Below are 14,528 nucleotides of genomic sequence, written 5' to 3'. Positions count from 1 at the left end.
GTTGCCGGTGGTAATGCTGCGGAGAGAAAGCAGAGGGAGGGGGCAGCAGGGGCTAGGGAGGCTGGTGTGCGCGTGTGCAGGAGTGCGTGCCTGGCGGAACACCGATTGGCCCAGAGGGGGCATGGCAGACCACGAGAGCCCGGGATTGGTCCAAAACTGGGGCCTGATTGCAACACCGAATGTCAGGCTGTGACATTTTGTACAGGGTGGTCAGAATCGGCCTTACTGGAAAGCTGGCACTGGCAGACACTTGAAGGCATCTGGGAACGAGCCATGTGGGTTCTGGATGAGGAGAACAGCGGGGGCAAAGGGATAAAAATGTGCCTGAAATGTAGGAAAGTAGCAAGGGATGAGGTTGGAGAAGTAAGGGCTGGCCTTGTAGGAGTGTGGCCCTGGTAAGGACTTTTTTTTTTTGGCTGTGCTGCGTGGCTTGTGGGATCTAAGCTCCCCGACCAGGGATTGAATCTGTGTCCCCTGCAGTGGAAGTGCAGTCCTGACCACTGGACCTCCAGGGAAGTCCCAGGGGAAAACTTTTGTTTTGGGGAACTGCTTGCTTCCGTGGTTCTTTGGTTAGGAACAGGGGCTGGGGCACCAGGCAAGAGGCTGAAAGACGATTAGACACCTGCTAGGGCTGAGAGTATTCCGGGTGAAACGAACAGCATGAACTGAGGCGTGGAGACAGGAAGAGGGAAGCTGAGCACTGTGCTCGGGAAGCTTGTAAGCTTGAAAGGCTACAGGCCCTCAGCTGCTGAGCCAGACCTTGGATTTTATCTGGTGGGACATGGGGAGCCAGGGGAGGTGTGTGAGCAGGGGAGAGGGTGGGGTTGAGGTGGGAAGGAATCTTGGAGAGATGATGTGTCTGGTTCCAGAAGGAAGCCGAGGCGTCAGGGCGGCAAATAGGGGCTGAGGATCAGCTCCTGCCTGCCTAGGGCTGTGCCTCTGGTCCCTTCTGATCTGATTTTGGAGGGTGCCATCTGGTGGCTCGGCTAGAAGCTGAGCTCCGGGGGAGAGGCCAACAGGAATTGGTTGGGGTGGGGAGGGGAGCTTGTCAGGGGGGCATTCTGGGGAAGCAGAAGCGTCCACGCTGAACCAGGTTGGGATCCAGAGAAAACCAGTCCCAAACCAGCCTCGCCAGCCACCCAGATGACGGGAAAAAGTTGCTGGCTGGCCAGAGGGAAAAGGAGCTGTTGCTGAGGAGGTAGGAAGCTTCCTGTTAGGCTGTCGTCTCACAGCATGAAGAGTGGCCAGGAAGCCTGTGACACATTCAGGAGGCAGCCACTTCTCCGTAGCTGGACCCCTGGCTGGAAATGGGGAACAAGGTGTAAAAGTGGATGCTGGGAGACTAACCTAGGGGATGAGGGCAGGCTTTTCCAAAGAGGGTATTTGAGCTGGGTCAGGACAGCTGAATAGGAGTTCAACAGGCAGAGAATCGTTCCAGCCAGCAGAAACCAGCAATTGTTAAAACCCCCAGTGATTGAAGGGGTTTGGGGGAGTGTGTGGAGAAGGGCAGGACCAGAATGCACTGGGGATGAGGAGGTGAGGACGAGGTTGGAGATGTAGGCACCAAACCACTCAGGGCCTCGAATGCCAGGCTATGGGGCTAAGACGGCGACGGGGAGCCAGAAAAGGATTTTGAGCAAGGGGTGGACGGGGGCATTGGGTGTTCGGAAGTTCCCTCTGGAGTGAACTAGAGGACAGACTAGACGCTGGGAGGTCAGGAGGAAGCCTGAGTTGGGAGGATTCAGAGAAAGAAACCAAAGAGAGTGGGGACATCTGCTAGATTCCTTTCCTGTGAGGCTGTTGCTGAGGTGAGGGTCAGGTTCCTGGCCCCTGGTACCCGGGTAGAGAAGGGACAGCAGTTGACACCGCCTGCTAAGAGGAGGCTGTTTATAGAGTGGGTAGCATTATCACAATACACAGGGCTCCAGAGCGCAAGCACTTGCCCTAAATTGTCTCAGTGCCCGTTCTCGGCCAATACGAGAGCATTTCTCGGGAGACTCCATTAAGGACGGGCCGATTTATCTAACCGGACGGGGTAAGACCAAGGCTGGAGCAGGTCGGCGGTCCCTGGAGGGATCTACCGTTGGTGGGGCAGTCTGCAGAGTCCGTTCTCCCGCGGGGCTGCTGCCTGGAAACTTAGTGGAGGGGCGGGGAAGGATCAAATGACTTCCGTTTCCACCTCGTCTTCCATCCTCTTCTTTTGCTTCTTCATTACCGCCTCCAGCTCTGACACTTTCTCTTTGTCCTGGAGGGGGCGTGGAAAATCAGGATGTTGGAGGCAGAGCCCTCAGCGCCCTCCCCAGTCCGGGCTCGGGGACGAGCGCCCGCCTCACCTCCAGCAGCGAGCGCTGCACTGTGATCTGGCTGTACACGCGCGCCCCCTCCTCGGGGCTCAGCGCCCGAAACTTCTCTTTCTGCAGCGAGAATAGCTGCGCGCCGCTCAGTGCGCCTAGCGCGGCCAGGGTCCTGAGCAGGGTCATGCCAGGGCACAGTCAGGCCTGTTGGCCAATCACGGCTCAAGCCTCCTCAGCCCCACCAACCACTTTACGCCCGCTTAGCCCTTTGTCCAATCTGAGCAGCAGTCTAACTCTCAAGCGGGGGGGCGGCCGCTGCTGATGGCTCCTGAATCCCCAACCACCACCAATCATAGCGCGCCGTGGGGTGGGGTGGGGTGGGGGCTGCCTTCCAAGGGAGGCGGGGCTTCCCTGGAGACTCCAATCGGAGCCTGGAAAAACATGCCAATCACAGCCCGACAGTCTAGTTGCTATCAGGCGGACCCCCGTTTGGGACCAATCCCGGTCTCCCGTGGTCTTCCATGCCCCCTCTGGGCCAATTGGAGCGCTCCGCCTCTAGCGCCGGTATCTCAGGGTCCCCTAGCCGGCACCTGCCACACTCACCCTGAACTAAAGCCCTTGCCCTGCAGCCAGGCGCGGACCTCCGAAGCGCTGGAGCGCGGGCTGAGCTGCGGCTCCGGGGCGCGGGGCCCCGGGGCTGCGCGGCTGGGGCCCGTGAGGCCCTGGGCCAGGCGTGCCTGCAGCTCCTCGTTGATACTGAGCATCTGGGAGAATTTCTCTGCAGGCGGGAAACCGGGAGGGAGGGCGGACTCAGGGCGAAGGGCCCTGGGCTCAGAGGGTCGGGGACCTCCAGCGTCCTCGTGATGGGTCGGGAGTCCGTTTACTCTTTCTGAGCCTCGGTTTCTCTGCCTGGAAAGCGAGGACAAGGACCGCTCCTTCGAAGGGGTGCCCCTACCACTCACCCTTCTTGCCGGAGTCCAAGTTGTTGAGGCTCTCGCAGCTGTCCCTGGGAGACCGAGACGGAGCCGGAGCCTGGGTCCGCGCTGGTCGGGGACGGGGAGCGGGAGCCAGGGTCGGCGCTGGTGCGGGAGAGGTCGGCGGGGGAGGAGCCGGGGCCGAGGCTGGTGGGGGAGGGGGAGCCGGAGCCACGGCCGACGCTGGTGGAGGAGGGGGAGCCGGAGCCACGGCCGACACTGGTGGAGGAGGGGGAGCCGGAGCCACGGCCGGCGCTGGTGGTGGAGGGGGAGCCGGAGCCGGGGCCGACATTGGTGGTGGAGGGGGAAAGGGAGTGCTGTTCTCCTAGAGAGGGGAAAAAGAGGAGAGCATCTGGATCAGAAAGAGGACTGAGTCCCAGTCCCCTTCGCCTGGAGGTAAATTTCCGAATCCTCAGCCACTTCCTCTGCCAGTGATTTTGACCCCTTATCCCCCACTCCTCTTGTTCCCAAGACCCAGGATCTGACCCCAGCCCCTCTTCCCTCAAGACCCAGGAGTCTGCCCTGGCTCACCAGGCTGCGGTCCCCCCGCGGCCCCGGGTGGGGTGTCAGGATATTATAGGGTACATATCCCTCCTGCCCTCTCTGGTCCCGAACCTTCCACCACTTGCGCTGGTCATCCAGGACCTGGAAGAGGTACAGGGGAGGGTTCTGAGGCTGTATCTGTAGCTAGGGTTGGGTGGACTCCAACCCCCCCAGCCCCCCACCCCGTCCCCCACTCCTCTGACCTCCAATATGTCCCACTGCTTGACGGGCAGCTCGCTGCTATTGCGCGCCTGGAAGTCATAATTGCATAGGACCCACTTTCCCGCCGGCTCCAGCCCCTGGGGCTCATCTTCTGGTTCCTGGTCTTGGTGACTGAGGAGAAGGGGAAGGGTTGGGGGGTAAGGAGGTAGCCAGCTCCACTGCTCTGGACTGTAGGGTGTTGGTGTGAGCTGGGGTTAAAGCCAAGCAGGGGTCGAGGCAGGGGAGGCAGGTTAATACTGTTAACGGAGGTTTGAAATTGGAATACGGGCTTGAATATATTGTGCTCCTTATGTGCCTGGCACCATGCAGTAAGCACATGATATGAGTCTAGCCTCAGCTCCATTTTATAGATGAGAACATTCAGGCTCAGAGAAATAAAATGACTCTCCCCAGATTACACAGCTAGAGACAGCTGCTATTTATTGAGCATCTACTGTGTACTTGACTCATGCATAATGATCTCACAAGCATAATAAAAACAATAGTTAACACTTATATAGCACTTATTACGTGCCAGACACTGTTCAAAGTCTGCTACATATATTAGCTGATTTGATGCTAGAGACAACACTTGGTAGAGCTGTGAGTTCGGACCCCCGAGTTCCTTCCTCCCTCCAGAGACCCAACTGTTATCTCCATTTTACAGGAAAGGAACAGCGATATAAAGTGACACGGTGATGTAAAGGTCACAAAGCAAGAAAGAGGTGTAGTCAGATTGGGACCCAGGCAGGCTGGCCCCGGCGCTCATGTCCTGAGTAATTCCATTCTACTTGCACACAGCTGGACGTGAACCTGAGTGCTCCCATGACCCTGAGCTCCTCACTGCTAGCCTGTACAGCCTCACAGACTTCTCCCTCTTTCAGGGAGGGATTATTATTATTTCCATTCCTCTCCTGCCCCCCACAAAGAACTTGAAGCGCAAAAAAAAGGTGAGTTAAAAGCTGTGGGTGTCAAGCTCAAGATTCAGAAGCGCACCGAGAGGGGGGTCCGCTAGACCAGGCAGCTGGGGGGAGGGGGAGCAGACTTTTAGCTCTGACAACCCAGTAAAAGGCACCTCAGCCCGGATCAGGCCTACCTGTGCAAGGGAGAGGGGAGTCTTCAGGACCGAGGCACCCCTTGTGTGGGGCCGGCGGCAGCTCCCGCCGTCTCTGCTGAGACTCCGCCTGACCCCTCACCCAGACCCCCTTCTGCTCCTCCAGACCTGCTGCTTTGTTGTCTTCTCATCCCACGCAGCTTTCCTCACATCTGCCCCCCGACTTGCCCAAGGAATCCTAGTTCCTCTAGGCCCTTCTTCCCCCGGGACCCAAGAGTCTGCACCGCCATTGCTTGTTGGAACTATGAATTTGCAACCCCAGTTATTTCCTCCTCCAGAGACCTAGGAGTCCAGATCTCAAGCTTTAATGTCCTCCACCTGTTAATGCTTAAAAGGTCCCAGTGTGACACCCAGCAGGGACTGAGACAATTGCTCTACAGCCGTGGGAAAGCAAGGGTCCAGCCTCCCAGCCTTTACCTCCCTCAGGAGCCCAGAGGTATTACCACTTCCTAACTGTCCCAGAAACTTGCCCCTTGGCCCCTTAAGTCCCAAGCCTACTTCCCTGGGTCTCCAAGGTCCCAAGCACCAGACTTGAGCTCTTCTTCAAAGCCCAATATATAATTCCCCAGCCTCTTCTCTCCAACACCCAGGACTCTGTCCATATAGGGACCCAGGCAGGGAGCTTCCCAGGCCCTGGGAAACCAAACTGCCTTCTTCCAGACCTTTGGGGATCTAGGGGTCCCTCTCAAACTTCACCCACTCCCAGCACCCTCCTCCCTTAGACCCTGGAATCTGGGCCTCCAGTTCCCTCCTCCCTCGAACCCAGAAGTCTGGGCCCCACTCCCTCCCTCATTGATCCTCCCCCCTCTCCCAGCCCGGGCCCCTGCCTCATCACCACCTCACCCACCTTCGAAGAGCCGGAAGACAAAAGGAAAAAGAAAAAAGGGGAAGCGGAGTCAGCGCTGGGAGCCCCCAGGACGCACCCCTCCTGGACCCCACCTGACCCGACCCACCCATTGACACTCACCCGTTGACAGCGACCTGAGGAGTGCTTTGCTGCAGGAGATGAGAGCAGTAGATCAGGTGGGGCCCGGACTGCACCGCAGAATTCCCAGTCACGGCCCCCCTGTGTCACCTGGGGGAGCTTAAGCCTTAGCCTCACCTGCTGGCGCCGCCGCTCGTGTTGTAGCTGTTTCTCTACTGGGTCCTCCCAGGCGCGGCCCTGTGGGTCCGTGGCTGTGGGCTCCCAGCCGCTGTAGAACTCAGGTCTGTATGGGGGTCCCTCCTCTGAGGGTAGCTCCATCCTGCAGCCAAGGAGGGGCAAGGGATCCTCAGGGATCCTGGTCTGACCTCCCTGTCAGTAACTTCGTGAAGTTTTCCCCCTCCCCTTAAGCCTCGTTCTATTCCAACAATTCTAATCTTGCCCCCTTTTGCCAAGCCCTGCCCTTGCCTCTAAGCTGCATCCACAACATCAACTATATTTGTAAATACCCTGATTCCATTCATGCTCCGCCCTGGCCTCTGAATCTCACCTCTGATTCCAAACCGTGTTTCTAGCTACACACATCCCGTCCCTTTCCCCTAAGCCCAGCAACTAGCTCTGCACGTACTCCCTTGAAGCTCTCAGCCTCCAAGCGCAAAGACTGCACCCCCTTTCCAAAACCACAGACCAAACGTTTCCTAAGCCGGCCTCTTGGGCATAGCCTCACTCCATTCCTCTAAGTCCTGCCTTTTATTCCGGTTTGAGTTTTTTTTTTTTAACCATGCTACGAAAAACCTAACTACCTAACTTTAAGATTTATTTTTGCAACTTTTTTAAACAGAGAAAACAACACACTCCTTGGGGAAAGGTGAGTGACTAAGAGGACAGGTCCTGGGTACAAATTACTACCACAGAGCCTGGAGTTGATAGGCCTGCCTAGGAGAGAACCACGGGCACCGCCACACCACCAAAGGGGGTAGCTGCTGTCTGAGGCTCAGCAGACAGTTTCATACGCCACGGAAAGCTGCTGGCCTTCCCTCCAATCGGATCGTGGCATTTGACCTAATCCCACCTGAACTTCAATTTCTTTGGCGACACCCTCCAGCTAAGCCCCACAACTAACCTACCCTCCTAGCCCCATCCTTCCAACAGCCCCGCCACTTCCTCCCAGCCCCACCCGTAAATCACCACGCCTCCTGCTTCCCAGCCCTGTCCCTCCAATCACCACGCTCCCAGCCCCCCGCCACGCCCCTGGATCACCACGCCTCCTGCCTTCCAGGCCTGTCTCACCAATCACCACGACCCCAGCCCCCCCCCGCCTCGCCCCTGAATCACCACGCCTCCTGCCAGACCTGTCTCTCCAATCACCACGACCCCAGCCTCCCAGCCCCGCCCCTAAATTGCCGCTCCTCCAGCCTCCCAGCCCCGTCCCTTACCCCGGGCGGGTCCAAGAGTCCCCCAACGAGGTCCAGAGCGTGTTTTCAAGTTGGGTGACGTTGTCCCACAGTAGCGCCACAGCCTCGGAAGTCAGATGCGGCCGCCGCACGCAGCTCGCGAACTGGGGGCCGCCCGAGGTGTCCACAATCTGGCAGGGGCGCAAGAGTGGGCAAGCTATCAGACCTTGAAGTGGAACCCTCCTGCTGCAGGCTGCCCTGAGGGCTGAGGTCGGGCGTGTCTCACCATTTGCAGAGGTCCGAACAGGAAGTGCAGCAGTTCTGGGGAGGAGGGGTTGGAGATGTTGCTGCGCAGCCGGGCCTGTGGAGCCGGGGAGGTGCTGGTATTAGTGCGCGGACAGGTCAGGTTTGTTATTCCCCTCGCCCCCTGACGCCCCGGGATGAACCCGTCCTCACCAGCAAGCTGAAGGCGTACTTGATTTTCTGAAGCACATCAATGAACTCGGCCTCTGAGGGCGGCTTGGCCCGCAGCGTCAGGAGGCCCTCTGGGTAGAGAGGCAGGCGCGGTGATGGGGCACATGCAGACAGCGTCAGGCAGGGTCGAAGAGAGAGGCAGTGACCCAGTGAGATCGCGATAGGGAGTCAAACTGGCAGGGGGTGCAAGGGGAGACCCAAGGGAGAGGGTGGATATTTGGGAGTGGCCAGGAAGGGGGTGTTCAGGGTTGCCAATCGGTGGCGCCTCCTCACCCCCGGCCTCCCGGTGCCGGGTCCTGCGGCTGCGCTCTCGGTGCTCCAGCACTCGGGTCGCCTCGGCAGACTTCTGCAGCCTTGATACGAAGGTTTCCACGTCGTCGAACACGTGGTTCAGGATGTCCTGGGGGGCAGAGCAGGGGGATGCGTGGGACCCCTGAATCTCGGACCCTCATCACCCCTGTCCAAGCCCTCTCAAACCAAGAGCGCTTAGGCACATTCAGGCCAGGCCACGCCCTCTGATGCTTGACCCTGCCCCCATTCTGTCCCCGCCGGCCACACCCCCAGAAGTCTGACCAAGTCCCCAGAACCAAGCCCCACCCCCTGACAGAAGATTCACACCTGCAGCCAGTCCCGCCCCGGCCCTAGCCCCGCCTCACTCACCACTTCCCGCTCCGCCTGCAGACTGGCCAGGTCTGGGCCGCAGGGGCCCAGGTCCCGAGAGGCCGGGTCAGCGCTGCTGCAGACCTCCGCCCGGCCCGGCCTCCCTATCTCTGCAGTCTCTGGGATGGGGTCCGCCTGGGGTCGCCCGCGGCCCGCGGCCGGCTCCACCGTGTTGATCGCGGCGTGGACCGTCGGGCGGTGCTGCAGGGGCGGGGTCACGGCGGTGGGCGAGGGCTGGCACTGCAGCTCCTTCCGCGTGGCCCTGCGGGGGAAGAAGGGGAAACTGAGGCTGGGCACACCGAGGGGTCCGGGGAGGGGAGAAATTCGGGGCTTCAATCTGAAACACTGTGGCCCAAAGGGGTCAAACCTAGGCTCTCAGTGGTAGGGAGAAATCCGATATATGGGGGATGGGAGAGCACCTCTCCGGAGGGAAACTGAGGCAGAGGGAGGGGAGTACACTTGGTACAGGGTTTGTTTGACTCCATTTAAAACTCGTTCTGCTCTAGGCTAGTGGTATCCACCGATTTCTCGGATGGGGAAACTGAGGCCCAAAGAGGGGAGCCGGCTCCCCAGAGACCTCCCCGTCGTCTCTTCTCCCCATCTTCCAGCCCGGCCCCCTTACCTGAGCGCCGCCGCCCTGCGCTCCCCGCGGCCCGAGCGGTAGTTGTGCAGAGCCCCCTGGATGTCCTCTCGGATCAACTCCGCCTGTCAATCACGCCGTCAGGGCACGACCCCAACCCACCCACTGCCCGCCCAGGCGGCTCTCCGACCGGATCGATTCCTCAGCTCGGCCCCAGACCACGTCCAGTCATAGCTCACGCACTGCGCCCACGCACGTCCACGCCCTGCACTCACACCCCGCCTCTTAAACTGTCCCTGCCTTAGGCCACTCCCCCAACCACGGAGACCCAGTCCAGACGGCACTTCGCCCCTGGACCACACTCACTCCCATCCTAGTTCTGGCTGCTCCCCCAGACTCTCACTTCCATGTTCTGTCCACGTGCTGTCCGAGCTCTTAGCTCTTAGCCTCCGTCTCCATTATGCCCTCTCGTTCCTTCTCGACCCTACGTTCAATCTGTCCTCAAATCCCCCTCCCTCCCAGAATTCCTTTACAGGTCACGCCCCCTCCGCTGGCCCTGACCCCGCCTTTGCCGTACACCATGCCCCCCGTCTTAGAGGCCCCGCCCCGTTGGAGGTCCGGCTCCGGGCTCCGCCCAGTTTCAGCTCCGCCCCCGGAATCCGCAGGGTCTCAGCCTGTGGCCCCGACCCCCGTTCGCTCACCCCCAGACGCAGGCCCTGGAAGAAGTGCACGTCGGGCTGCGTGCGCTCGGGCTCCTGGCACACGAGCAGCAGCAGTGAGCAGCTCTGGCCCGGCGGTATCACCGTGTCGCAACGCACGATGGCGCTCAGCGGGTAAGACTCCAGCTCCTCCTGTGGGGTGGAGGGTGGGACGGCGGGTAAACTGAGACCCTGAGCCAAGGATACTCCTAAGTGGTGCCAGCAGTGCCAGCACGTACAGGCACTGCGCGGGGCAACCTCCACCCCAAGTTGGGGGGCCAGGGACAACACCCCTGTTTAATAGATGAGGCTAATGAGGCTCAAAAAGGGGGCGGGGGTCCCTTGCCAAAGTTCCTAGAGGAAGGACGTGCAGGAATCAAGATTCACACTCAGATCCCTGACGTCCCTGGGGCTCTCCATGCCTTAGTGGGCTCAGTCCAAGCTGCTCCTTCCACCCATGTGCCCCGTGGCACCTTGGAGACTGGGTCCAGCAGCGCAACGTGTTTGGGAGACACGCGCAGCAGCATGTTCTGGGCCCAGACGCGGCCTTGGCTGTCCATGAGGGCCAGCTTCCGCGAGGCGTCCTCCACCGTGTGCACGCCGTCCTCGTCACCCAGGCAGAAGGTCACCAGGTGCTGGAGAAAGCAGTGAGTCCCAAGATGAAGCCAGGTGGGCTGAGAAGCCCCTGGAATCAGCCTTCCAGCCTGCGACTACGCACACCTCCTCTGGGAAGCCTTCTCTGATCACCTGCGCCACCTCCTTCCAGTGCCCTCTGTGTGTCTTCCCTGGGTTAGGCTCTCCAGCTAGACCCCTTGGAGGCAGAGAATGGTCTGGATTATATCTAGTTCCTTCTAAGCAGCTCTACCTCTGTTAGAGCACCTGGCAATTTTGCTGGTACCTCTGGACCTTGTCTGACCCCTACTCATCCAGGATTGCATCTGATTTGTCCCTGTGGTCCAACTATCCAGCACAGGAGCTGGTTCAGAGGAAAAGCTGGCAGATTCAAGTGGAATTGATTTCCTCCACGGAATACCCACATCTGAGGCAAGGCAGAAGAAGTCCACTTTGCAGATGAGCAAACTGAGTTTCCCAAGTTCTTGCTGCTTGGAGGTCTAACTGCTTTCAACTCCCCCATCTCCTCAGGCCTGCCTTGCCTCCTGCAAGGCTCCCCGTGGCAACAGAGACCCCAGACTCACATTAACTGGATATTGGGAAACATCGGCCATAACCTCAGTGGAGTAACGCTTCCTCTGTTCTGTGGGGGGAGAAGGAGAATGGCTGCAGGAGACCCAGCTCCCAGCCCCTTCCCCCTCAGACCCAGGAGGCCAGACCCCCAGCCCCTCCTCCCTGAGAAAAGGAGTCCAGACCCCTAAACCCTTCCCCCATCAGATCCAGGAGTTCGGGTCCTCAGTTACCTCCTCCCTCAGACCTAGTTTCTCTTGGCCTGGGGCTTCCTTGCCCCTCAACTCACCATAGATAGACTTGGCATTCCGTTTGGGAGAAGCTTCTGGACTAGTGAAGGAAAAGAGGGGTGAGAGGGGCCATGGGAATTGGGGGCAGATCATGGGAGTTTTGAGTGCCCAGCAGAGCTTGTGAGGGCAGTGGGGAGCCATGGAGGGTTTTGAGTAGGGGAGGGCAGGGCCAGAGCTGGACTTTAACAAGACAAGTATGGCAGTGGTACTGGGTCGTGGTGGCGAGTGTGATCTCTACTGTCACACAGACCTGGGTTCGAATCTTCTGTCAGCTACTGCGTTGTCATAAGACCCCGGGTGGGAGACGATCTCTCCTGCTTCAGCTTCCCTTTCCATAAGACAGGGGTTAGTTACCCTATAGTGTCTGTCTGGTAGGTCTGTTGGGCTAATTCAGTGAGATGATGCAGCTGGAATGCTGTGCAGCCTTAGTAACTGTTATTATCATTGTTAAGATGATGCAAAGGGCTTAACACACAGTAGTTGCTCAATAAATGGGATTTTTTTTTTTTTTTTTGGCTGCGCTGTGCTGTGTGGCTTGCAGGATCTCAGTTCCCTGACCAGGGATTGAACCTGGGCCACGGCACTGAAAGCGCCAAATCCTAACCACTAGACCACCAGGGAACTCCCAATAAATGGGATTTTTTACAGTAGCATTAGTATTGGGAGTAGATGGAAAGTTATCTTCTTCCCCTCCTACCCCACGGGCCAGGTTCTTTTCAACCAAATCCTTCTCTGTCTCTTGCCCTCGACCTCCTCTTCAAGGTCACTTTCTCTGAGAATTCTCGAGTCCCCGTTTCCACAGAAATAACAGAAGCTCAGAGCTTGGTTGGGGTCGGAGATGAGAGATGAAGGATGAGAAGCTCTTTTAGTCAAACCTCTGCTCCTCATCCTGCTCTTGTCAGTCAAATCTCCCCACAATTTGATTACCTCTGGGCTGGAGAACTCCTTCCCTTCCATCTCCCATGCAGCTATTCCCATGCTTCTCTCTTTATCCTTCTCCCTGCTCACTCCAGGAGACTTGACCCTTCATTGTAAACAGCCCTGAGTTTTTAGCAAAGGGTCAATATTTAATTATAAGATATAACAACTGGGAATTCCCTGGAGGTCCAGTGGTTAGGACTCGGTGCTTTCAGTGCCGTGGGCCCGGGTTCCATCCCTGGTTGGGGAACTAAGATCCCATATGCCACGCAGCGCAGCCAAAAAAAGAAAAAGAGGGCTTCCCTGGTGGCGCAGTGGTTGAGAGTCCGCCTGCCGATGCAGGGGACACGGGTTGGTGCCCTGGTCTGGGAAGATCCCACGTGCCGAGGAGCGGCTGGGTCCGTGAGCCATGGCCGCTGAGCCTGCGCGTCCGGAGCCTGTGCTCCGCAGCGGGAGAGGCCACAACAGTGAGAGGCCCGCGTACCGCCAAAAAAAAAAAAAAAAAGAAAGAAAGAAAAAGAAAAGGTAACAACGATAGCCTAGCAGTTCTCATGAGTTGAACACCTGCTGTTGGTCAGATGCTCTGCTAGGTCCTGTATGTGCATTAGCCTATCAAGCTCTCAAAATCGTCCCTGTTTCACGGAGGAGGGACTGAGGCTTGAAGAGGTGATGTCCTTTGGCCAGGGCCACACCACTGCTGAAAGTTAGCGCCTGGATTTGAACCCGGGTCTGTCTGCTTGGCAGCAGGAGGGAGGCAGCTCAGGTGGTCTTCAGAGTGTCCAGGCCTGGGCTGCTGTAAATGCCACCTGCAGGTGTGGATGAAAGGGTGGGGGGAGAGGGTGGGGCGGCCGGGGGACCTGGTGGACGGGGGTACTTACCCAGTGGTGGTGCTCATGGCACTGAGAATGGGGAGCTCCTGCCACCTGGAGCCCTGGGAGCCAGCAAAGAGGTGAGGCTGGACCTGATCGCAGGACCTATGATCCCTGCCCCAGCACCTCCCCGCTCAGACCAGGAATCCGGGCCCCCAGCCCCGCCTCCCTCAGACCCAGATGTCCAGGCCCTCAGGCCCTTGTTCCTCAGACCAGGAATCTAGACCTGCAGGCCCTCCTCCCTCAGACCCAGGGATCCAGACCCCCAGCCCCTCCCCCCTCACACCTAGTACACTGCCGCACCCCCAATTCCTCAGGGCTCCATACATTTAGCTCCCTAACCTATGTGTGCTCCATTTTCCTTCCTCTACCCAGGGATCCTGTCTCCCTGTCTTCTGGCCTTTTACTTTCTCAGGGTCCCAGGAGTCCAGAACTCAGAGCTCCTTGTCCCGTGGAACTAAAGGGTTTTGACACCAACTCTCCTCAGAGAACCATTCATCCAATTCTTCAGCCCCTACGACCCCATAGTCTTCCCTTAGGTGTCCGGGTCCGATCTCCAGCCTCTAGCTCTTCAGAACTAGACTTTAGTTCCCCCAGCCTTTCCTGGGTCTGGACCCAGGAGTCTGGGCCCCCTGCTCCCCTCCCCCAGACCCAGGAGTCCCCACCTCCAGCCCTTCCTCGCTAGGACCCAGCTCTCTTCCCTGGGCCCCCTCCTCACCTGCTGCTCAAGCTGTGTCAGACGGGAGGCTCTGAGCTCTTCTCTCCCTTCCCGACAGGGGCCTCTCCTTCCTGCTCACTCCCAGGGCCCTCCCTCCTCCGCATGCCTGAGCACTCACCTGGTACAGCCTGCTGGCGTGGCCCCTGGGCGGGGCCGGCTGGGATGTCCTCGGGGGAGACAGAACGCTAATAGTCTCCATCACAACAGGAGAACAAGAACTACAGCAATTCTCCACCGGTGCCCTCGGCCCCCAGCCCTCGCCTTCCCTCCTCCTTTGGAAATGTTCCTCAGTAATTCCCGATAACGATGACAGCTAAGACTCAATGCCCAACACTGCTCCAAGGGCATCACAAAAATGAACAGCCTCCTCAGGTATAAAAATCTCCTTTCGAGAACTTCCCCTGTGCCATGATCCTCGCTAACTGAGTTATACACACCACGTCTTCCCCGAACCCAGTGAAGTGAGTGTTGGGGTGTCTCCATTTTGCACATGAGGAAACTGAGGCTCACAAGGGCTGCTCAGAGACTTGCTCAGAGTTACACATGCAGTGAGTGGTCTCCCTGCTGTCTTCCTCCCCAGTCCGGTCTCAATGCATGGACCCCATAGAAACCTAAATCAGCTTACGTCACTCCACTCTCAAAAGCCTTCGGTGGCTCCCCATTTCTCTGGATAAAAGAGAAGAACTTCAAAAAAAAA

The 14,528-nt window shown here is 58.4% G+C and overlaps 1 protein-coding gene across 6 annotated transcripts; it reads right to left on the bottom strand.

Annotated features, from left to right (window-relative positions):
- Positions 1-1,873: 1,873 nt before the first annotated feature.
- Positions 1,874-13,899, bottom strand: EPS8L1 (EPS8 signaling adaptor L1). 6 transcript variants are annotated; one of them, XM_082606533.1, is made up of 20 exons: positions 13,832-13,899; positions 13,123-13,175; positions 11,326-11,366; positions 11,051-11,109; positions 10,328-10,489; positions 9,858-10,007; positions 9,199-9,281; positions 8,577-8,838; positions 8,190-8,316; positions 7,899-7,987; positions 7,729-7,803; positions 7,485-7,633; positions 6,229-6,370; positions 6,094-6,122; positions 4,015-4,144; positions 3,800-3,913; positions 3,257-3,593; positions 2,898-3,072; positions 2,334-2,466; positions 2,019-2,245 (listed from the first exon to the last, which is right to left on the bottom strand). In XM_082606533.1, the coding sequence occupies exons 2-20, from the start codon at positions 13,137-13,139 to the stop codon at positions 2,159-2,161; spliced, it is 2,361 nt and encodes a 786-aa protein (XP_082462659.1). In that variant the 5' UTR covers positions 13,140-13,175; positions 13,832-13,899; the 3' UTR covers positions 2,019-2,158. The 6 variants fall into 6 exon arrangements, with proteins under 6 accessions (XP_082462660.1, XP_082462659.1, XP_082462661.1 ...); XM_082606535.1 differs by lacking the exon at positions 13,832-13,899 and having other exon boundaries at positions 11,326-11,361; positions 13,123-13,164; XM_082606532.1 differs by lacking the exons at positions 13,123-13,175; positions 13,832-13,899 and having other exon boundaries at positions 11,326-13,074.
- Positions 13,900-14,528: the final 629 nt, after the last annotated feature.

This window comes from Mesoplodon mirus (genome assembly GCF_964341445.2).
Source record: "Mesoplodon mirus genome assembly, chromosome: 19".
NCBI classification, from domain to species: domain Eukaryota; kingdom Metazoa; phylum Chordata; class Mammalia; order Artiodactyla; family Ziphiidae; genus Mesoplodon; species Mesoplodon mirus.
This window is presented reverse-complemented; position numbering and strand designations above follow the sequence as displayed.